This window comes from Zootermopsis nevadensis, unplaced genomic scaffold, assembly GCF_977971745.1.
Source record: "Zootermopsis nevadensis isolate Lab colony 2312 unplaced genomic scaffold, Znev_1.0 Znev_ptg000025l, whole genome shotgun sequence".
In the NCBI taxonomy this organism is placed as follows: domain Eukaryota; kingdom Metazoa; phylum Arthropoda; class Insecta; order Blattodea; family Termopsidae; genus Zootermopsis; species Zootermopsis nevadensis.
Window position 1 is genome coordinate 13,167,538 of NW_028259157.1, and position 24,895 is coordinate 13,192,432.

The 24,895-nt window shown below is 36.1% G+C and overlaps 2 protein-coding genes across 8 annotated transcripts; both read left to right on the forward strand.

Moving 5' to 3' along the window:
• The first annotated feature begins 629 nt into the window (after window positions 1-629).
• On the forward strand, window positions 630-10,890 carry LOC110836384 (uncharacterized). Of its 4 annotated transcripts, none has more exons than XM_087356067.1 (7): window positions 630-654; window positions 3,631-3,820; window positions 4,962-5,238; window positions 5,748-5,870; window positions 6,245-6,406; window positions 6,494-6,633; window positions 8,129-10,890. In XM_087356067.1, the coding sequence occupies exons 2-7, from the start codon at window positions 3,684-3,686 to the stop codon at window positions 9,333-9,335; spliced, it is 2,046 nt and encodes a 681-aa protein (XP_087212193.1). In that variant the 5' UTR covers window positions 630-654; window positions 3,631-3,683; the 3' UTR covers window positions 9,336-10,890. The 4 variants fall into 4 exon arrangements, with proteins under 4 accessions (XP_087212193.1, XP_087212192.1, XP_087212191.1 ...); XM_087356066.1 differs by lacking the exon at window positions 630-654 and adding an exon at window positions 780-879; XM_087356065.1 differs by lacking the exon at window positions 630-654 and adding an exon at window positions 835-1,130.
• A 350-nt stretch (window positions 10,891-11,240) lies between these two features.
• Idh3g (Isocitrate dehydrogenase (NAD(+)) 3 non-catalytic subunit gamma) lies at window positions 11,241-24,884 on the forward strand. Of its 4 annotated transcripts, none has more exons than XM_087356070.1 (10): window positions 11,241-11,375; window positions 12,302-12,358; window positions 13,912-14,015; window positions 15,246-15,361; window positions 16,684-16,874; window positions 17,405-17,538; window positions 17,763-17,994; window positions 18,642-18,828; window positions 20,013-20,094; window positions 23,935-24,884. In XM_087356070.1, coding segments are annotated over exons 1-10 (1,212 nt in total). In that variant the 5' UTR covers window positions 11,241-11,267; the 3' UTR covers window positions 23,936-24,884. The 4 variants fall into 4 exon arrangements, with proteins under 4 accessions (XP_087212196.1, XP_087212195.1, XP_087212198.1 ...); XM_087356072.1 differs by lacking the exon at window positions 11,241-11,375 and adding an exon at window positions 11,529-11,547; XM_087356073.1 differs by lacking the exon at window positions 11,241-11,375 and adding an exon at window positions 11,892-11,956.
• The last annotated feature ends 11 nt before the right edge of the window (window positions 24,885-24,895 follow it).

Genomic DNA, 24,895 nt, shown 5'->3' on the forward strand with positions numbered 1-24,895 from the left:
TCAGTTGGGTCCATCACAAAGGGCTAATATTTATCACTGACCAGTGATAGGAGTTAAGATCTTTCTTTTAAACAAAGATGATGAAAAAAGTTCAGATAGCAAATAATTTTAAGTATGTATTAATTAATGTCAGATTAGTACAGTTTCTGACAACTGAGGACAAGCATTTCCACATGCACGAGGATTAGTGGTTTGAGTCAGTGTACTTATTGGTGGTATATGTGTTATTGCTGCTGCCATGACTTGACACATAATAGTAGAAAATGTGAATATGATTAGTGAGTAATAGATTGGAGAGGAGATGATACTCACTCCTCCAAACATTAGAATTTTTTCTACAGGTTTTAGCTCCAGCATAGAGGTGTTTATCTTTTTATTTATGAAATAATTAGTTCTCTGAAACCTTTAAGAGAACCTCATGACCATAAGTAACTAGCAGGTATGTGTGAAGGTATTTTTCATTGCATTATAAAAGTGGAAGAATTTCAGTCACAAATAACAATCACATTTTGTCAGTTGGTGTATTTAAATTTATCAAATATGTTGGAAAATGAGTTCAGTAAGGAAGATGGCTTATAGGTGGAGATACAAGAATGAGCCGCGCGCGGCTTGCTCATCACCCTGATGACTGAGGCGGCAGAGGCCACTGAGAAGGTAAAATTCTATTAAATTAGAGGTTAGGTTCCAGTTGTGGATCTGTATTGTTTTTAGAGTTAAGTACCGAGAATTCGAAGCGGATAGATGTCTCTGTAGGGTGTAAGGTATAGGGAGTATGAGAGAAATATTACTACTTGTAGACTCCTTACGATTTCCTACGGTCTGTGATTAAAATGAAGTGGCACGTTCATTTATCCGTGACATGTTGGCTGGAAGCATAAGGTTGCATAACGATTAGTGTAGTTGGTTTATGTAAACACTATTTATTTGTCAAGTTCTTAACATTTTGCGCGTCTTTAATTCCACACAGGCTTTTCGGCAGCTTTGTTTTTCTAAAACGTATATTCTGAGTTTGTTCACTCCGTTATAGCTTAAGATTTACAGAATTTTTGTAATATACCTAGCGCATAACCTCTAAATTTTAATATCACAGTGGATAATTTACATTTCTTTAGCTGTGTATAGGAATTCGGGTAAACTTTCTTTTTAATTACTCATTTTAATATACTTTAATGCATGTTGAAGAACTATGAATTAGAGTAAAGATTGTGATATTTTCACATACCCATATATTCTATTGTAATTGGTGTATTGCAGTGTTTTTAGGGGTCTCCAAAAATTAGTATTCTACATCATTTCACTATAACGTTCTGTAGATGCTTCATTGGTCTAAGCCAAGGCTGTAGCATAGATACAAGATTTGTTTCTGGTACAGTTATAAATTACACAGTAACAGTAATTTACAGTCAATAAAGAATAATCACCATTGCGTACATGTATTCATAATAACAGAATATTGAGTTAAATTCTGTGGAATGGAAGGAGTGAGATAGAAGATCCTCTTTTAGTGCTAGCTGAAACTTGTTTTTATTGTGATTCATACTTTTTGTAGTGGGGGAGATGATTATTGAATAGCTTAATTTTAAGAACTTCATTTTGATATTTAATGAGTTATTGTTTGGCACATGAAGGTTAAATCTTTGTTTTGTACTTATATTGTGGATGTCTGAGTTTGTTTGTAATTGTTGTGTGTTGTCCACTACAAATGATAATGAGAGGAAGAACATGCTGGCTAGTGGAAGAATATTATTTTTTTTAAATAATTTCCTACGTGAGGTTCTCCGTAGGTTAACGCAATTTTTGTTGGTAGTAAACAATTTCATGAAATTTGTTTTTGTACAAATTTAATGAGAGTTTATTGTCTAGAATACATTTATTCAAACTAGCAAAGACATAATTTATGCAAATTTGGAAACAGTAAATTTCTGAATGTGAAGTAATAGAATAGAATTTATTTATTTATTTACATTCCACAGATCTTTCATAGGCCTAAGCGAAGGATGTAGAACAGGTCATAGCACAAATGCATTACTTGTTTCTAGTACAAATATAAATACATAGTTATAACAGCTATTTAGAGATTTTTGGAACTACAGTATTACAGCAAAATAATTATTGTGAGAAACTATCACCATTGTTACTTACATGTATTTATAAATTCTTCTACTGAGTAGAAGGAGTGAGATAGGAGATACTCTTTTAATGTTGGCTTAAACCTTTTTATATTGTGGTTTGAAGTTTTGATAGTAGGTATAAGATTATTGAATAACTTAATTCCAGTATAGTAAACTCCTTTTTGATAATATTATTATCATCTGCAAAAGTATGGGCTTGGATTGAAAGGTAATAGTTGGCAGTAAATCATTGATATGTATTAGGATATACACTGTGATAAGTTGCTCATGTTAAGTGTCTCAAAATATTCATATTCTTGAGCAGTTGTGAATTATCAACTACATCATTGCATAATTTTCACTTTATCTCTGTATAATAGATCACACAGTGTATGATGCTATAAATATTTAAGTATGCTTTTGAAGTGTCACTTAATGATGAATATAAGACATTTTAATTCTTTATAAAGGAAGTAGAAGAGTAGAATAGAAATAAAAGGTATAGGCATGTCACTTGTTTATTGCTAATGTATGAAATATGTACTTGACTCCCCATTATTTTATTTCATAGAAGGGTAATAGCAAAAGTTATGAATTGATTCAGGTAAGGTAAGTCAAGTGAAGGTGATAGTAAACTGTGTGCAGTATTGTGTACTGTTTACTATATGTACAGTGAAATATCTCCAAGATTTATCTTTGCTTCTGTTTGTGTATGGTTTTATAGCCAGTAGTGATACCAAGTAATGGATAAAATATATTATTTAATAATGCAACTTGAATTCTCATTGGATTGGTGACATGTTATGTTATTTTGTACTGTAAGAGACTTGGAAATATTTCAGAACTGTAGAGAGAAAATGAGAGGTGATGAATGCTGAGCAGGGAAAGATATGGAAATGGGTGATCATGTTTGCATTTAAGGTGGAATTATGGAACATTTATGCTGCTTCGATATGATTTTCTATGTCATTAATATGGTCTTCATGTTTGAGGGATTTGTGAATTAAGGAAGTGTTTATGTGAAACAATGGTAGTTCAAGGTGGGTTGGTGGGGGTGGTGGTGGTGGTAATGATCTTGGGTATGCAGTAACCAGATGATAATAAACATTAAATTTGAGTTTTCAGCTTTGCTGATAAGTCAGCATTACTAACGCCAACATGAAATTATTTGCCTACAGACATTTTTATTCTATAATTGAAAATAATATAGACACAGATGAGAAGTCAAGGCTATTGTACATGTAGTGAAAAACTTTCAGCAGCCCAGTACTACACTGCAGCAGCTCTCACAAAGTACATAATTCTAATCTCTGTAAAGAATATGGCTGTCCTGACTATGGGCTTCCTAATAGTTCACCTAATACCAGGACAGTATCTTAAAACACCTCAATCATACTACTGTTGCAATATACGTCAGATACAAGTACATTAAGCAACACAGTTACAGTTCTTAGGCACTGATGAAGTTAGGCTGTCGTGATGTTCATGGACTGTGAGATGTGTCTGTTTGTACACATAGGTTTAAGAGTGGAATACAGATACACTGAGCAAGGGCAGTTTGGAGCTGACAACATGATTGACATTGCTCATGAAGATGATGTCCCAAGGTTTATGTTGGAGGCTGTGCCAAATCTCCCATTGCTACCAGATGATGTTCTCCTCTACATCATGAAATATTTGGGACCAGTTGAACTTCATAACTTGGGCAAGTATGTAAGCTTCTGCATTATAGATGAAAGAAATCCAGATTGTTTGATGCATTAAGAATGTTTTGGAGCAATCTATGTTTTATTGTGTCCTTCTGCTTTATGTAACAGGGTTCAGACTGCCTTTGTGATTTTTATCAAGCTTGATGTGGTGGACCTATACTAAATTTTGCCAAGCCATTTTTTTAAAACTGTTTTAAAGACTTAGTTGTGATTTGAGTCAATAATTTTTTAAAAAAACTTCATATGTAACACATAATACATGGTCAGTGTTACTGTGTATAATTCTTATTCATTTTCAGTACCGCTTTACTGAAGAGCATAATTGAACCTTTAGACATGTCTTCAATCTTTGATGTACTTCAGTAAATATTTATGACATCCGTATTCTACAAGTACTGTAATGCGTAGTTTCATTTATTTGTGGTTCATTTGAAGACTCACTTTACTTCAGAATTGAAATACATTTTGTATGTATCTTACCTGACAGAAAAGGTATGGCACAACACTGCAATACCTGAAGAAAACAATCTGAGGAAATGTTCTTGTTTGCTCACAGAGAAAGTTATTGTTTTCTGTGACAGCGCCTGCCTCCACATTAAAAACGTAACTGGTGCAATTGCACTGGAATGTCTTTACCTATCTTCCATTTGGAACAGACCTTGCATGTTGATAATTATGTGGAGAAATAGAGATTTTTGACTATTATTTTATGTTCTGTTGAACATCTTATTTTGAAGTCATCCCCAGATGTTACTAATGAAACAAACCTTGAACAATGTAGCTGATTTAAAAAAAGTTGCTGTTAATAGTAAAAGTTATGATATTGCAACACTCAGCTGTTTAGATTGCAAAAGTGTAATTGGAATATTACAACATATGTCAAAGATTAATGGTTTTGTTTCATTACGTATCCACAGAACTGGGAGAAGAAAAGTACTGAAGGAAAGTTGTTGAATTCAAATAGATAAATATTCATTAATACACTTCTTACATCATAAACAGTTTTAGGAATCCAGTAGAGGGTAAACACATGTAACTTGTTAACAGTCATTCCGTTTATAGTAAGAAGTTGTTTTGAAATCCAGATTTCTTTTTTTGTATTAAATGTGAGCCTAATGCCACGATCTTATTCACTGTACAGGGTAACAGATCGTTTGGGGCACCTTACAGCTGATAAGAACTTGTGGAAGATGGTTGACTTCAGACCTCACAAACTCACGAGCAGTGAACTGTTGAAATACGTGAATTATTTTAAGAAGTCTACAAAGTACCTAGCAATGAGAGGATTTAGATCTGAAGCCCCAGACCCTCAGTGGATGGAAGAGGTTCTTACACCAGAATTGATGAAAGAGATTTGTACAAGGTGCCCTGAGTTGGAGACATTGATACTACATGAACATTTTGGAGTAGCATTTAAGGTTGGTTTCTTCTGTAAACATGAGAATGGAGTACATAATTACAGTATAACTGAATGTGACATACTTCTTCTTGTAGTCCATCTGTCTTGTCTTCTTGGCCAGAATACTGGAATTCTGCACCTGTATCTGATGACCCAGGTTGATGGTATGTTCTGCCACCGCAGATTTCTTGGAATGGCACAGACGGATGTGTCAGTGATGCTGTTTAACCTTTGTCTCAATAATGTCACCACTTACGAAAGGTGCTGCATAAAAATGATTATTACAGGTGCATATTACAAGTAGCCAGTTTTGTACATCGCACAATATTCTTTTGAACATCAGCTCCACTGAGACATATTGACAGTAGAGATTCAACTTATAGTTAAGAATTACAATATTACAAAAGTAATTTTTAAGTTTAGTTTTTCTGTTTAGTGTGTAACTGTATGACACGGTGGCCATTTTGGTAATTGTATCCACATTCATTATAACATGTTTACTTAAGAAAGCACTTATATCTTTTACAGTTGGGACTCGAACTGTTCCCAGAGACCATTCGTTATTTGTCTATGAGAGATTGTGTGATAACGGATGTGAATCTTCATCAGTCATATTTCCATAAGATGCACATGACTTTGCCTTATATAAAGGTAATTAATATACTTGAGCAATTAACCTTTGTTTGTAATGTTCCTAACATAAAATGAAATAAATCCCATGATTAGGAATCTGTTCAGAGGGTTTTGTGAAGGATAGTATTCACTGAACATATCCAAGTTCCTCCAGACTTTCATGCATGAAAAGATATGCGGAATATTCAAAATATTTGTGAGCAATAAAATATATGTAAAAGTGTCGTAATAGATCATTACAGGAATTCTGTTTAAAATACAGATGATTTATTTAATTAAAGTTGACACTTATGTAATTTCTAAAATCCATCTAAACAAGGCTCTTAGAAGTTGGCAATGGGGATAGCCCTATGAATGTATGATATTATAATGAAAATGGCTGTGTATTGCAGGTCCTGATATTGAGTAACTGCCTTTGGGTTTCACCTCATGATTTCATGGCCATTAGTAAGTGTTACCATTTGGAAGAGTTGCGATTGGATGGCTGCCCACAACTGGGAGAATGTGTGCAATACACAAGCCTTGCTGCAAGATTTGGTTTCCATTCCTTGAAGGTATGATGTAACATCTGTTCTTTCAGTAGATATGTGAGGTATGACCAGAACAATTGTGGACTTATACAATTTTTGTTCTGTCTATAGATTTTAGATTTGCGAAATACAAGAATGGGCGACAGTGATGTGGGCTGCTTCAACCGGTCCTGCAATCTGACTCATCTCTATCTACAGTGCCCATCATCTGATGTTGATAACTTGTGTTGTCATCCAGCATGTTTGCCAGAGTATGTTTCTGATCATGTAATTAATGTTTTACTATTTTACCAACTTAACTTCTCCTTAAGTGTGAAACTTGGTCTTTCACGTTGAGGGAATAACACATACAGATAGATAGGTAGTTTCTGTTACTCCTAAGTGGGGCATAGGGCCTCCTTTCAGAGGTTTCATAGTCTTTAAAGCATGCATTTAAGAGTAGTGAGTGACTAGTCCACTGACTCTTCACAAATTCTACTCACTCCTGATTTGACTGCCAGAGCCATCTAGCAGTGAAGCAGTGAATCAGGAGAGACTTGGGTGAGAAATGGCCGCTGAATTTTGCTTACGAAACATCTTGTATCATGCTCGCAAGGTTCTTTTACATGCCGTAAATCTACGACATGGAGCCGCCGGCTTTACTTCCCGACCGAAGGAAGTTGTGCTATGGATTTTTATCATCCTTAAAAATCCATCGACCTCAGCCGGGATTGAACCCGCGAACCTTGGGTCCAGTGGCGAGCACGCTAGCCACTAGTCCACCGAGGGCGACAGTAACACATATAGCTAATAGTAAAACATTCACTTCATTATAGGATTTGAGGTGCTCACAGTGGTGAGTATGAAGATAGCTGTCTTCTTTTTTGTCACTAATGGTGACATGTTTTGGTACAAAAGTATCATCAGGCCAACTTAGGAACATAAATTGCCAAAATACCACATACGAGTCTACAGAAGACAAACTTCATATAAATTTTGCAGTGAAAATATTCTGTAAGAATCCACTAAAGAAATTATTAAAAATAATTTTTAACAGTATGGATTGTTAAAATACAGTAATGTATACAAATTTGTTAATAAATTGCACAATTTTGTGTAACAGGTCTATTTTCAATACAAGTAGAGGCTTCAAACCTAATTTTAAGAAAGGTGGCCTGATTATATTTTTATATTGAAACATGTCACCATTAATGAAGTGAATGTTTTATGGTTTTACTGTTGGTTATGTCTGATATTGTTCATAGAACACACCTGGAATGCGTTCTTCTAAGATCGCAGAATTAAGTCAAAGAATAAAGCTTTACTATAAATTTTACAGTTTTGAAACTCTATGTGGTCCTGTACTCATTAGTATAGAATTGACTGAATTAAAACACACACAGTTTAGCAGTCCGTACAGCAAAGATGTGGTTGCTTGTTTAGAGACAGAGCATCATGTATCAAGCACAAGTATTACTGTTTTATGTATGATCAGTGAGCCGTCTAGAGTTTTCAGCTGATCCCTTTGTGGTTATCTGAATACAGAAACTGCATTGTACACTTTTTTGACTTTGTCTGTTACTTTTTCATTACATAAAAGGAGCCTCCTTAATCCAAAGAAGAAAGAAAAAAGTTTTGCTTTTGTTATGCAAGTTAACTGGCATGGTTTCATTTCTTTAGAATGTTCACTTTCTCTACCCCATACATTCTGTAAGATGATTCTCATGTTGAAGTCATGCTGAAATATGCAAATGATGTCTATTACAGTATATTCCTGGACTCCAGTGATGATGATGAAACTTCTCCATTCATGACAAAGAATCGTCTTCCTGTTTGTGTATCACAGTCACTGCCAGCTCTTCCAGCCAGGCATTTAAAGAAATCACATCAGTTTGGTTCTACATCCTTGTTTGAACTCAGAACTGACCCATACAGAGCTGCTCCATCTACTTCACATCCAGAGGGAGATGAGAATGGAGATCCTAACTTGCCACAGGCTTCAACATCATACACTGTTTCATACCCAAGAACACCATTTTTAACTTCAAGAAAACTAGAGTCATGTAAGAAACATTCATCAGGTGATTCAGATTCAAGTAGTGATGAAAATGTGTATTCATCAGTCTCTTGTCCTGTATCAGGCAATGAATTACATGAACAGACATGGACATTTGAAGAAGGCACACTTTTACCAACCAATCAAGTCTCATGTACTGGAACTAGTGTATCTGAGGCTGGCAGCAGGGGCAGGAAACGTCGACACTCTTCTGGTGACCACAATTCAGTTCCTAATGAACCATGTGCATCTACACATTCATTTGTTACATCTGAATCAGATAATTCTTTGAAAGTGAGGAACTTTGTGTCTGTTAGTTCAAACACTTGCTCTATGACTGACAAAAGTAGTAAACTGCAAGGAGATTCATTGTGTCAAAAATTGAAAACAATTTCTGGTTCTTCATCAGCTAATTTGAAAGTAAATTGTTTTCAGGAGAGTGACGTTTCCAAAGAAAATGACACTGAGCGTGGAAGAAGTTCAAAAGCTGATCTTTCTGTCTATGCACCATTTTATATGAAACCTAGCTGGTGTAAGCTTCATAGGGTGCCTCGATGTAACAAGTACATGGGTCTACGTCTGTTTCATCACCCTCACCTCGAACCGTCTAATAACTCAACGATTTCAGACATGTGCATCATGTCGTTTGTCTTGAAAGACGGTGAAACAGATGGAGCAGGGTATGTAAGGATCATATCACCACAAGTGGCAAGTACCAAACCTCCAGAACTCCACACACTGGTTGTAAAGAATTACAAAATGATTACTGATGCAAGTCTGACATACTTGCTGAAGCTAAAAAGCTTACGTTACTTGGACATATCAGGGACATCAGTAACTGAGGTTGGTGTTTTGCAGTTCAGGTTGAAACGACCTGATGTTGAGGTAATATCAGATTACAGAGGCCTCCCTATTTAACCAAGTTTAGTGTATTTGGATGGAAAACCTATTTAAGCCTAATTTCTGCGTTTCAAGATCCATTTACTTTATTTCATGTTGTCAATAGTGTTCAAATCACCCCTCATCTGCTCTCCCGAACAACATTAAATAGGGATTATGCTGTTATGTTTGTACTGTTGGCTCGTGGAAGAAGTGCTTCATTTATGTACCTTGCTGAGACACAATTAAACAGTTTTTTTATTCAAAATCATCCACATCAAAATAATAATAATAATAATGTAGTCAACTTCAGTTAGAATATGATATCTTACTTGTCCCATGTTGCAGCTAAAATTTTGCATTCCTGAAGGAAGCTGTAAATGAGTGTGTCTGTTGATTGATCCAGTTATGATACTTCACATTTCTTTAAATTATCATATATGATATGATGTATGAGACTGGTTTGCTTTCAGGATAGATCAGTGAGAAATTCTGAGTGGAAACGTCTATGTGATGCTCCATTCCATCATGTAGTGCAAAGATTATGTTTTGCTATAGTACCACCGTCCCTTAGGCACAAGGCACCGATCAGAACTCAGTATTTTGATTGCTGTTCAAGTCTGTGTGCAAACCAAATATTTTTCACCCCAGTAGTCAGTCATTGTGTAAATATTTAATAAAGTCATGGCTGACATGGCATTATTACTACTAAATTACTTTCTGACACAGTCTTCTGTATAAGGAATGCATCTCAGTAGTTAACATGAATAAACTTTCTTGGTAACCCAGTAGTAATTCCCACTAATATATTTCTTGGTCATTATTTATTCAATAAGTTGTTGTATAGGTACAGCCATAAATGTAATGTATTGTGCAAGAAATTAAATATTTTTGCTTTATTATTATATATTGTAGTTATGTATATAAAATAATGTATGTTGAAGTGAAGAAATTTGCATTCATAAAAAAATTCTGTTTTATTTTAATAGCAACAAATGTCCACAACACATTGTAATATAAAATTTGGAAATTGTGATGCACGTATTAGGAGGTTGCTAGATACTGATAGCATATTAAAATACATCTTAGAAAAATAGGTAGTGTATGAACTTCCTTAAGTCACAGTCTATGCAGTAATAGTCATGAACCATCAGGTTCTACTAGCAGAGATTTACTTCATTGTGAAGTACAATTTTGAGGTTCTCACAGCATTAAGAATGAAGTTGGCTGTTTTATGGGTTGTAGTGCTGTGTAGTTTACAGATGTTTCAGAGGTATGTGCTGCCTCCAACATCATGGTTGTGCCCTGATGACAAAGGCAGTATGACCTCTGAAAAGGTGAAAATCTACCAGACTACATGGCGCAATAACCCAGAAGACAGCAATCTTCAGACTCACCGCTGTGAAATCCTCAAATCCTATACAGTATGTATACCCCTTTGGTTACTCAATCAAATAACAGAAGATGGTGGCTGCCTTCTGGGTTGTGCTGTGTAATCTTGCATAGACCTGAAGACAACAATCATACTTGCCAGACAGGAACTTCATATGACATCATACAATGGAAATAATTGGAATAAACTGATTTAAAAGTATGAATTTGGGTTTTCATGGTGGTAAGTCTGAAGGTAGCTGCCTTCTGTGTTGTTGCATCCTGTAGTCTGGTGGAAGTTTACCAATGTTTCAGAGATCTTTGCTACCACTATCCTCAGGGAGATACAACCCAGAAGAGAGCCATATTCAATTTAAAAGCATATTTTCATGAGGGATGTGGTTGACCTAATGGCAAAGCATTTGGAACTTAGTTTGGATATAATAATGCAATTTTTATTTTTGCATGTTATCAGTTTAAAGTCGATTTCAGTTAGTAAGAAAGATGTACATACTATGAAATTGCCAATATCCCTGTTAATCTTTCTATATGTTGGTAATTCGTAGCTATTTATGATCCGTGCCCTCAGTGATCTAGTCCATGTTAGTATCTATGGTTGCAGTCATGGCAGCCGGAAGGTGTTCTAATGTACAGCCCCTTATAAAGTTTTCAAAATTTTTGTCAGAGTTTGGCATAATTTCCCGCAAGGTATGTAAATTAATTGCAACAATATTTTTAGTGCATCTCAGTAAGTATGCACGTTTGCTGCATTTTACCAACCACAGAGAAAATGCCAATTTCAATTGATAATGGCGTCGGTTTGTAGTATTCGTATCGTAGTAAAATTTTATTGCATGATAACCCAATAATCAGTGACAAAGTAAGTGTTTTGTGATTCGTTATTATTTTACATGAAGGGAGTGTACAACGTAACTTTTCTTAAGAAGGTTTAAGTCAGACTTCTTGTTAATGCTTTACTGTTAAGTTAAAATAACGTCTAGGTTTGTGGGAAGACTTATTCCAAAAGAATACAGAATTTTTACCGACGAAGAGAAAATGTTTGTGGGAGGTTTTATTCATTACTTACAATTATTGATGAATGTTATTAAATTCAATAACACGATATTTAAATTATATTTCCCGAACATATTCTCCATATATACTGTAGTGATCGCTAATCTCTTTTTTTTCCGGGAAGGATTAAAATTCCCGGGAGTTTAGCTTCGGCTGCCTTACTGCTGTATGGGCTCCCCCTCGTGAGCTCCAGGTTCTCCCTTTGTCTTTGGACAGTAAGTGTAATTCAGTGTACCCTACTGAAAGAGTATTCCTATTCCTTCACTTTTGTGAGAGAGTATATAATGTCAGCAACACAATGAATATATTGTACATAAACCATTTTCAGCTTGCTATGTTATGAGGAGTCACATCACTCCAAACTTTTACCAGTATTAGGTTGGACATTGTCTGCTGTGCAGTCTGTGATATTTATGTGATATACACAGCTTCTTAGGGTTGGCTGTACTCTTTTCTGTGTCAAGTAGTGGACAGCGGACAGTATCAAACGTACTGGTATTCAATTAATGTCACTGTCATTTATAAAAATACAAGACTAATAATTACTCTTTTATTTCTAGGCAGCAACACTGTCTGATTTTGATATCCAACATAAAACTCCGGTGGGGAGACGTGTAGTGAGTATGAGTGAGTTTGAAGAGTGAGAAATATGTGTCGGTGATGGTCATATACATATATATTTTTTATTCTTCTTTTTCCAAGTTTTGACATTGTAGTAAAATTGTGTGTGACAAATAAAATATGCAAACAATTCCAATGCATAGTAATGTTTGAGTATGAACACACCTTCTGCCCCTGAGTAAACCATGTTTGCTCGTACACAGCTTTTGCAGCACTGTTGTGAACAGCAGCCTAGCAACAAGGTTGACCTATATATGAGTGACATGGGAAAGGTTGGGAGAGTGGGTGTTGGGTTATATTTTTAAATGGTAACATTCTGTGTGTGTAGTATTACTATAGCAGTCACCAAATTGCATGTGTCAAGGCCTTGGAAGTACTGTGCTGCTCTAAGTCAACAGCATGGCATTGCTAGCTTTGCTGCAGCACGAATTTTGAGCTGTCTTCACTCGCCTGGGCTCTGCTGTTCATTTTGCAACAGCGTACCTGTGACCTTCTAATATGCTATTTGGTGATGGTTGCTGTAGTGATAGAAAGTTGTCTGTCGATTTTGAGTTGCAGTGTTTACCATTCTGCATGTCCTTGCATGTTTAACCTGCAAATTATGCTCGTATATGAATTAGGTTTGCAGAATCACTGCCAGTGTTAACACGAGTTGCAGTAGAATTTTGTAACTTGAATTCTAAATGGAAATTGTTACTTTTAATTTCAAAAATGATAATTGAAGAGTTGATTTTTATTCTGATTCTGAAGTAGAGTGTATCTTGAGTGTGTCTGATATGGAATGTGCATATGACTTATCTGAATACAGTAATGACATTGCAACAAATATAGCATGGCATTATAGAAAGTGCAAAAACAGGGATCCAGTAGGTGAGATTTCAGGTTCTGACAGCAGCAAGTATGAAGATGTCTGTCTTCTGTGATGTTGCACCATGAAGTCTGGTAGAAATTTATGGATATTTGAAAGGCACTTGCCATTTCTGTCATCAGGCTCTGATAGTGGAGACAGCAAATAATCTCAAACATCAATAAACTTCTACCAGACTACAGAGCTCAGCGTCTGAGAATACGACTGCAGATTTCAAATGGAAAAAGACACCAGCTAACAAGAAGAGTGGGGGCATTGTACATGGGTTTTTCATTAGCTGTTTCTGTATCTACATGACCAAGAAATAAGTTTTTGATGACACTGAAATAATTTGAAGTTGGTACCAAAAAATTTGAATGAAGTGGATGTGTTGATAATATCAAAATCACAGGCATGAGTTTTCTGATTCTCAGCACTGTAGCCAAACCATTGCTTATAAGGGTAACACAATATAATGAGCCAACCATTATGTAACGTGCATGACTTACTGTGTTTGTTCTGAGTCTTATTCCTGAGCAGAAGACTACATAATCCATTCTATGTAAATCACACTTTTTCATTTATTCCTTGTTATTGTGGTATCTCAGCACAAATAAGGTGGTTAGTAACATTTTTTTGTCTTTAGAAGACAGCAGTTGATATTACATGTCTGTTGATTGCAAGTCGTGTGTGTTCATGTAGGCCGCGATTCCAAAAGCACAGTATGGCGGTCGACATACCGTCACCATGCTGCCTGGAAGTGGTATTGGCCCGGAACTTATGAACTACGTCAAGGAGGTGTTCAGGTACGGGATTGAGCAGAAATCTTACATAACATCAGAAAATTCTTGGACTGATTTCTAGTAGAGTCTACCCTGAAGATGGGTGTAGTAAGTTTCTCAAGAAGATTGTAATGCAGCTGTAGTACAAGGGCATGTTTACTAGCAAGTGGCACCTCGTGGACTCGGATCATGCATGGGCAGTACCTGGTTAAAATCAGACGTTGAAGCACACCATTGCAAATGCTGGAATACTGGAACAGACCTTAAAATGGGTCGTGATGTTTTGTTCATAATCATATTGCTACACAGTCTTAGCATATGATACAGCATTGAATTGAACAACTTTTCCCTTGATACTGCAGTCATTATAGCCACGGTGGTCTAGCGATTAGAACGCTGGCCTTGTAATCCTGGGGTCTCGGGTTCGATTCCCGGCGGTGCCCGAATTTATAATTTGTGTTGGGCAAGGCCGTGGTCTAGGCAACACGGAGTTTTCCTCCGGGGGCTTCCCCGGTTTCTCCGTGGCATCCCAACAATTACTCCATTCACACACAGAAGAAGGCAATGGCAAACCACTTCTGGATCATCTGCCAAGAATGTATATGAACAGGTCCCAGTCCGAGAAAAGGATGGAAGGATCCTGTTCATATGGACCTGTCGTCAGACAGAACACTAAATAATAAATAATAATAACTGCAGTCATTGTAATGATCACATTGCCAGTCATATATTAATCATTACTTGAGTGTCTCCTGTCATTTAAGCTACAAACAGCCAGACTAGTGTAATCCAGATACTGTTCTGATAGATATATATATATATATTACTTGATACATTTTCATGAGAATTATTATTTAGCTATTGCAAGAATAACAGAAAAGAAAGATGAGGAGGATCCTGAGTTTGAACTCGAGACCCTGTGCTGCAGTCAGTCCTTAACCTGTGTGTGTGTCAAGACTTTATTGTTTCAGTTCTAAAAATGTGCTGAAAATAAAAGCGAATAAGTTGACTGTGTTCATGGACTGTTGATCCCATGATTTTGCATCTTAACAGTAAATTCGTGGAACAGATATTGTTTTTGATAGCCTTCGAGTTTAATAGTGTACATCTCCATTCTGTTACTCACTGCGACACAATATGTTAGGCATTGCCAAAGTCTAGTTTTTATAAAGTTCTGCTTCATCTGGCCTCACACTGATAATTTCCGGTTATCTGTCATGTAGCTTGTTGTAGCTCGGTTTTGTTGCTTGGTAGATATGCTGGTGTTCCAGTTGACTTTGAAGTAGTTCAGATGGATCCTAAAAGTGAAAGCAATGAAGATCTGGAATATGCAATCACATCAATCAGGAGGAATGGAGTTGCTATTAAAGGTAACCTGAAACAAGCCATTTGCAGGCTATCCTGTAATGTCCTTCAGGTAGAATGCAGAGGTGGTACCTCGGGTAGCCATCCCACATCCCTACTAATGTATTGTTCACTTTAACTGTGTTGTATCTTGTGTGAATTGTATAAAATGGATATGGTGCTAGAAGAAGCTGGTACAGTATCATAAAGTAATCAACTAACTTGTTTATTTACATTTAGCTTGTTCTGATCATTTCCAAGTGAATGCCAAAACGTCGTAAGTTAAACTTTGCTTTTCACTCCAAACTTTCCATTTTATCCATGAGCCTGAGAAAATGTACTCTCTTCACAAAACTTAAAATGAGTTGTGCTTAATATTACAGTAATTAAACCACACTAATTTGGACTAACAAGGTAAGGTGGAGTCTGAATTAGTGAAAAGCCTGAAATATAGAACAATTATATATAAATATTTTCAAGCAATAGTTTATAAAAACAAGAAAATTTGTTTACAATCCAGAACATTAGTTAACTTAGATAATAGAAAATACATAATTTCTGTTGGATGTGTACTTTATTAAAGCAGATAATTTTGTTTCATTCATAAAAATAGATACTGTGTATTTATCTAATCTGATATGAAGTGGGAAATTCTTCTTTAGGAATGATCTCTGAAACAAAGTAGGTACTTAAAAAATTTAGGGTCTGAACTAATGGGGTTTACTGCACTGCCATCAGAGGAAAGAGAAGGTCTTAGAAAGTAATTTTAGTTAGGTGTTGGTGGCCATTTTTAAGAAGTGTGGCACAATGTTTGTCTTATTTAGTTCTATTAATAGAAATGTGTTACATACTTTACGGAAAATAAGTTACATATATTTTATTTAATGAAGTACGGTTATGTGCGTAAGAGATTCAGTTTTGGCTATCATGCAAAATAGTCTAATGTGTCTAGGATGGATCAGTATCAGATACCATGAAAATTTGTTCATCCCCAATGCACTGTCTTTATTTCTACAGAGTAACCTTTGTTTGAATTTTAAATCTGCATAAAATACAATGTTCATTAATGCTTTCATTAATTTGCACAGTATAAAATTACTGCACGTCCTTCACACGTCTGTGGGATAAGACTATAAATGGAGCATACTCGCATGTACGTTTGTTGCTGGCTACGAAATCTGAATAGAGACATAGAAAAATGTAAATAGATGTTTCTGCTGCACCCCAGTATTTTTGGTTTCCATGTCAGTATGGACAGTTTTACAGTGGTAATGTACAACATGGTTTTGTATGTCACATGATTTTTGCTAAACGTTAGAAAGTTCCATGACCTATTCTTTCTTGGCAGGGAACATAGAGACAGGAAGCATGAGTCGAGGGGTGTTTTCGAGAAATGTCGCACTACGTAATGAGTTAGATCTGTACATGAATGTCCTTCACTGCAAGTCATACCCTGGTGTGGCTGCCAGGCATAAGGGCATTGACATCATCATTGCGCGACAGAATACTGAGGGCGAGTACGCCATGTTGGAGCACGAAGTGAGTGCTCTGTTTTCATCATTGTAGAAAGTAGGCTACATGATTTATACCTTCTTATTTCCATCAAGATTTGAATATTTGAGATATTGCATGATTAATATAATTTTGAGTTAAAGAAGGAAGTTTTGGTTTTAAGTAAGTGAAACAAACAAATTATAATTTAAGTTTTTTTTAAAAAAAAGGAACATTCAGTTTTGTGAAACACAATTTCCTATCAACCTGGATATATAATTAAGTTTGTTTCAATAAATTTTGCATGGGATAGGGCTGAGTAGGATACAAAGGAGTGTAAGGTTATCAAACTGGATATAAAGATTTAGGTGATAGTTTACTAGATAGCCCGGCCATTTCTCTTTCTCATGTGCCTCTCTCTTCACTGCACACATATGCCATCTTCCAATGTGTATTACTGTAAGATGGCTTAATTCTTTATAGATGCATTTGTTTCCTGTCTTAAAAACTGAAACAGTGTTAGTATTTGTTGTTAGAAGATTACGTTCTAGTAATCTGTTGTTTATCATACATTTCAGAGTGTCAGTGGTGTTGTGGAAAGCATGAAGGTTGTCACATCGGAAAACTCTGAACGTGTTGCTCGTTATGCTTTTGAGTATGCTAAGAAGAATGGCCGTAAGAAGGTGACAACTATCCACAAGGCAAACATTATGTAAGATTCTTAGATTATCAGTTCTGTGATCTTCCATATAACATGATTTTTTCTTTAGCACTAAGTAGAAACCAGTCATGGAGTAGCAGAATAACGAGTCAAATCTCGGTGTGTAAAGACTTCATTGATGGCAGAAAATGAGGATTTTCATTTCTGAAATTTGTACTATTCCCCCCCCCTATTACTGCAGTTTCAAAATTTTCGAAGTTTGTGTTTAATTTCAGGAAGCTCTCTGATGGTCTGTTTCTTGAGACATCCCGCAAGATAGCAAGTGAATACCCAGATATTGAACACAATGACATGATCATTGACAACTGCTGCATGCAGCTGGTCTCGAAGCCACATCAGTTTGATGTAATGCTCATGACAAACCTGTATGGCACAATTGTGTCTAATGTGGTGTGTGGTCTTGTGGGTGGTGCAGGACTTCTCTCTGGCAAGAATTACGGCGATCATGTGAGTTGAAAATGAAATGTTGACTTGCCAAGAACAATACTTGTATCAGCCAGTTTTTATAAGATTGCCGAAGACTGAATCCAAGATGATCCAAGGAAAAGTGCATGTCAGTCTGGGACTGTAACCAAAACATGATAGGAGTTTATCTGAAAGATCAGCTTCCTCATATATTGCTCTTTGAAAGAAAGATAATGACCAAGTGGTACATCAGACTGTTTCAGAGATTCAAAACGCCACAATTCTAAATTCTGTGATAATCTTGCTGGTCAAATTTACCAGGCATCAAAATTGACCACTTTGAAATACAGGGTGGTTGTAGTGCAGGCTCCTTATTATTCATTAGTTATTTTGAGGGCAGTTGTGCCCTTCTAAGTAAAATGATGCAATTGAAATTTCAAATTGAAATCCCCAGCAGAAAATCCTTCTACAGCACAGTATAGACTGGGAACTTTATTGCCCTGCTTTGAAGGGTTAAAGGCATTATTTTTGGTGGAAATTATGCAACAATAGCATTTAATCTTTCAGTGTTCAGTTTGTATTGGTTCCATTTGTTTCCGCATTAAGTTTCCTCTATTTAAGGTTTTTCTCAATGTAAAATTAAAAATTTGGTGTTTCCCAGAGGTACAACAGTTTGTTTGTTTCTACAGTATGCCATCTTTGAGCCAGGGACACGCAACACTGGAACAGCCATTGCAGGAAAAAACATTGCGAACCCTATTGCCATGCTGAATGCATCAGCTGACATGTTGGAACACCTTGGGCACCACTACCATGCAAACATGATTCATAAAGCAGTTGACAGGACTGTCAATGAGGATCATATTCACACGCCAGGTATGGAATGTACACTTGCAAAATTAATTTGGAAGTATGAATCATGCTTGCTAAAGATATGCAGACATAACTAACAAATTAATGCTAATAAAGTTGTCAGACCAAATGCATTGAACTTGGTTACATAACCAGGAGAATACACTAGGAAATATGGATTCATGTTTTACAGAACTAAGAAAGTTCATTATTATAATGGACAATCCTGAAGGGAAATGTGCTAATGAGATGTAAATAAAATTATGTTAATTGGGAAAAATGGCATTATGTCTGCTGTCACACGTGCAGATCGAGACTCCAGTGTCGTGATCCCACACACAGTCATGTAACAATTGTAAAAACATATCACTGTAACATTTGTCAACTAACGTTGCATTATGTGGAAGTAAAACGAGTGGTTCTGCCTGAAGTGTACACATTCTTGGCAGTCATGTGGTAGTGAAACTATAGTTGTAGCTCATAGTACAGCTCGGAGGATGACGTATTTGAGGATATGCAGTAGATCAGTATTGATTATGATGCAAGGGCAGCCCATTCTATTTCAGTTATAATTTAAATTAGCTTGAGGAAGAACAAGTGCAGTTCCACCAACCTCTGCACTATAATGATGGTGTAAGTGCCAAGATGAAATACACCATGAGGCAGAGAAAATTCTGTTTCAAAACCTTCATTAGCCTCTGGGTCTTGTTGGGTTAGAACACATCATCATTTCTATCACGGGTAGTTGCACTGTCACTACTTCCGAATTCAAACTTAGCAAAGTTTCTTTCTGTGGATCTTCAAAGTTCAGTACAACCATCAGTTTGTGTCATATCACTTTAAAGATAGTTACACATAAAATGTTCTTATAAGATTGTGTTTGGCTATTGGTTTAACTAGCAGCCACCTGGTCAGTGTAACATTTTGCTTGGATATTTGACAGCAGTGCCTCAGTATCAGTACCTAAGCCAGGGATATCATAGTGCACATAGGTTATTACATAGATTGTGTAAAAAAAACAGAACTCATGCGTCACTGTCCTCGGCAGCATACTGTTACTGAAGACATGTAGTGTTGTAGAATGTGGCTAAATGAGATGTGCTGGCACTGGAAGTGTCAATAGATGTATTACGTACCTCAGTTATGGAATTTGTCACGTTTCTAGTAGAGTATCATACACATCAAAAATTTATTAATCGTGTTAACAGATTTGGGAGGCCAAGCAACAAGCATTGATGTGGTGCAGAATATCATCAAATACCTTCAAGAGACTACAAAAACTTCCAACTGGTAATTCAACAGCACTTTGCTAGAACACATGTTAATTTCGTTGCTTTGCTTTTTCATGTTGAGAAGATTTATCTCATGTTATTGAATCATCTTGTGTTTCAAATTAAGTTGTTGATATTGATTAGTATGCATGTGTAAATAAGGTTACCAAGTTATATAAATGAATTATAGTTACTACTTCTCAGAATGAAAGTAAACATCCTGTGCAAAAATTATGTTATTTGATAGCATTGTCTGCTTGTATGCTGTCTACAATTGGTTGTAGGTTTATTTTGTGTTTACCTGTGTTTTAAGTCCCGCGCCGTAGCCGCGCGGTCTGAGGCATCATGCTTCGGACCGGCGATACGGAATGCGAGCTGGTTCGAGTCTCGGGGGAGAAGAAATTTTCTCATGAGCTTTCGACCGGTGTATGGGACCGGTGCCAACCCAGCATCGTGAGGAAATTGGGGAGCTACAATGAGTAGCGTAATCCGGTCAGGAAAGCTAGCAGTGGCTGGGGGTTTGTCATGCTGACCACACATCACCCTATATCTGGTTGGATGATCGTTCACCTCTGCTTAGGCATGTGAACGTGAGGCCAGCAGTCAAAGTCGGCTTTGGCTCTCTGGAGCTGTTATGCCACGGATTTAATTTTAATTAATTTTTTACCTGTGTTTAAGGGTAGGTATTTTTCCAACTTTAGTACCTGAGGATCATCTTAAATTATTACTGATAAAATGCTTCCATTAGGGTTAACATTTTTATATCACCAGTCAAGTTTTGCAAGCAGTGTATTTTTCCATTTAGTGTAGTAATTAATTACATCAGCTGAAGCATAGGCGAGAGTGAACATGTAGGATTTGAGGTTTTGAGTCTGAAGATGGCCGTCTTCTGGGTTGTTGCACCATGTAGTCTGGTAGAAGTTTACCAACGTTTCAGAGGTGCTTGCCGCCTCCATCATCGCTCTGAGTGAACATTCTTACGGAGAAATGCATATTCTGTGTGAGGAGGTAGTGAGGGAATTAAATTAAGTCCCCAACACATCTTTTACATTCTCAGGAAAGGGGAGTGTGAACATATGTTTTAGCATGCTGCTGAAGTCATATGTAAATTATTCTGTTGTGCGAAGACATATTACTAAGGCACATAACACAGGATTCTTAATTTGACAAAGTCATTTTTTCTCTTCTCGTGTTAGAACTCCTGATTTTAGAGGGTTATCTTAGTCTCAAGCTGGGAGAGATTTGTCAGGAAGCAGTCATAGCCACTTGACCACCCCCACCCCCTCCCCGGTGACATTTTGAAGAATGGTTGATGAATGTTCCATGAATGAACTTCTGTAAATGTGAACCAAGTGATTTTGGATAGGAAGTCAGTCATTTATATTACTGCCGAGTTTAATCTACTCTAGGACATCACATTGAATGGGATAACCTTCATATATTATGTTAAAATTAGTTTTACATTATTATAGATATGATTAGTACTTTCTCACCTGATGATGTGTTTCATTTATATAATTTTGGTAACCTTGTTTGTATTGAGACCTGGCATGTACAAATTGAAGTTGCTTTTATGCATGTTCTTAATTATTCCTATCACAGCTATATTGTTACTTTGTGTTAGTCTGTAATATTAGTATTATTTTGCAATGTTGTTAACTACAATGAACTGATAATTGGAATGAGCATATTTGCTACAAATGCAGAGTCCAAATGTCTAGTTAACAGGCTACAGACTGGACATCTGGGATTTGATTGTTTGCAGCAGTGTTCATTCTGGAGTGTGTACAGCCTGAGTCATTTCCCTAGTGATGTATTCACTCAGAGCCTAATAACTCCTCGATCTGTTGCCAGAGAAACACATGAAAGTACTTTGTAGCTAGAGCAGTATTATTGTGTTTATGTATGTATTATTAGTGGGTCAGAAACTTCATTGTGATTGTTTTAGATTTTATTATAAGAATACTGTGTTGGACATTGTTCTGAAAAAGAACTCCGAAGATGTTGTAGATATGCTTTCCATCAGATGCTGTCATCCATGTTTACAGAAGGTAAAACGTAATGACAGCCTTCTAAGGTATTGCACTATGTAGTCCTGTAGACATTTCAGAGTTGTCTATTGCTTCAGTCATCAGAGTAATTGCTCTGATAATGAAAATAGTACACACGTCTGAAACATTAATTAAATCATAAAGACTACATGGCATGATATCTCAGAAGGCTGTCACCTCCATACACACTGCCATGAGAACCTTCAATCTCACAATAATTACACAGTTCAATTATATGTATTCAAAGCTTCATTGACACTTACAAGCTTTTAGATATAAGATAAAGGTTTTGTGCTGTTTTGGCTTTCAATAAAAAGTTTGTAGTTTTAAGTGATGCATCCTGTTGCATGTTGATTGTTAGTTTGACAGTCCATATACGCAACAATTTGTTATAGCCTCGATATTTGTTAAGACCGCTACATGTTTTGGCCTTAATTGTTCATGTTCAAGTGGTTCTCTTTAAGTGCTCAGAACCAGTTGATATGACTGATAAATTCTGTGCACATTTGAAGTGGGTAACGTTCACAATTATAATTATTTGTTCAAAATAATTGTAAAGAAGTTGTACTGATCCAGTTATATGTAATGTAATTAGAACAACGATTTGTATGAAGCCACATCTGATATGGAGACCTGTTTCAGAACCTTCCACCAAGCACTGTAATATATGGTATTTTTTGGATATCGATTTGATTTCATTGTGTGTGTTCAGTTTATGTTATTGCAGAAGTTGTCTAACTTTCATGCGATATGTAATTTTACATGACCTAACCGGCATTGTGTGAGGTTTGTACTGTGTTGGCATGGTTTTGCTTCTTCAATACAAATAAGGCAATATGGTGAGTGCAGAAAACAGACCGTTTAATATTATAACTCATTCATTTATGTATAATAGTTTAGGCATGTTTTGGAATGACATTTATGGTTGTTTCATGTACTCATAGTGATGTTTCATCAAGTGCAAGAATTTCTTAAAATTGAACATCTCAGTGTGATGATTATTAAAGAGAAGGATTATGGGGAAGTACCATCCCATCATTAACGTAGAAGAATTCAGGAAAGCAGCAGAAACATCTGTTGACACAACCAGTGCACTGACCAGCATTTGCGCTTGGTACTTTCTATGTACATGTCAGTTTTAATGCCGCTTAAGCTAATGCTACTTACCATTGCCTTGCTGCTCACTTGTATGTATGAACAAAATTATTGTTAGCATTATTCATTACTGAAATCAAAGTTTCAGTATACAATTTGTTATTAAAGTATAATCAAGGAGGATTATCTGATGAGGAAGGAGAAAAAGTAAACATGAAATACTGTTGATCAGAATATTTCTACAGCAAGGATATAAAATTATCATAAACTTCAGTTAGTTAATAATGAATGAACAAGAATGCAGGTTTGTGGTGTTACTGTTAAATATCTGGCCTGAAGAATTACCTACATTTCCAAAATTCATGTTATTTGGATTTTTGACTTCATTCCTCAGAATTCACTGGAATATCATTCCACATCATTATGTAGGAAATTGTTCCTTCACTGAACCTTGAGATATTTTAACCTTTTGTTATAGACAGTATGGTATTTCACATGACCCTTTCTTAAAATCACCGAATGGTTGAGCCTTGTTATGTGAAATGTTCATTTTACTCAAAGAGTTTCAGTTCAACAGTACTTTTTGTGTTCTTATTAAAACTTAGAACTTTGGAATTTCAAAAATTGCAAGACATTCATATAATATATTTAGAAATTAATTTTTTTTCTAGCTTTTGCTGCCCCCTTTCTTACGCTGTTTCTTCTCTTTTCAGATTTACAACATTATGTATTATCTGTTCAAAAGCTGCTGTGGTCTCACAGCCCCATGTAGACATATGAACTGTACTATAGTAGTGCTGGTGGTGGTGGTTCTATTTCTTTCCTCTTAGGAGATAAAGCCGAGTTTTTGCCAATCACATATATACAACAGTAACTGTTTACAATATACCAGCTTTTCATGCTTTGTTCACGTCATGTACTTTTGTATGTTATGCGGAAAAAGAGTTGCATGACTGCATGAATTTGTAATTTTCTTCAGATGGGTTCTGAAATATAATTTTCAATATCCTGTTGTATTATAAAATAGCCATGTGTTTTTGTAGGTTAGTATGGGACTGTAAGCTTGGTACATAATAACATACATGTATTTTTACTGTTACTATTATTGTTGTTACAATGTAACCTTTAGAATGGCATTTCCAGTCATCTGTGCATGAAGAGATAACTTCATAATAATCATGGAGTGCCAAGACAGTGAAATTCGACAGTTGGAATAACAGGAAAGCGAATTTTCTCCTCCACTGATAGTAATTTTCTTTACTTTTTCCTGGCCTTTCGGTTTGCATGTAAGTGGTCTTCCGGGACGCATTGGTATCTACAGTTCCATGTGGCATCACACCCCAGAAGACCAGCACTGGGAAAACCTGTTTTGGCACATCCAGTGCTTTAGTTGTCTATGAAGCTGCTATGATGTTCTGAAAGTGCATAATGTTTTGGATATATATTGTATTTAATGGTAATGGTTTATAATTTCACACATAAGAAAACCATTTGTGAAATGAGCTGTAATTTATGTATTTGCAAGATTGTTACAGAAAGCAAATGTTTATGTGGTGGAGAGAGGATGATGTCATGGAATGTTTAAAAAAAAAGATAAAATATTCCATCTGTGAGTGCTACTGTTTACACTGTCCCTGTAGTAAACGCAGATATCATAACATTATGGATTGTGTG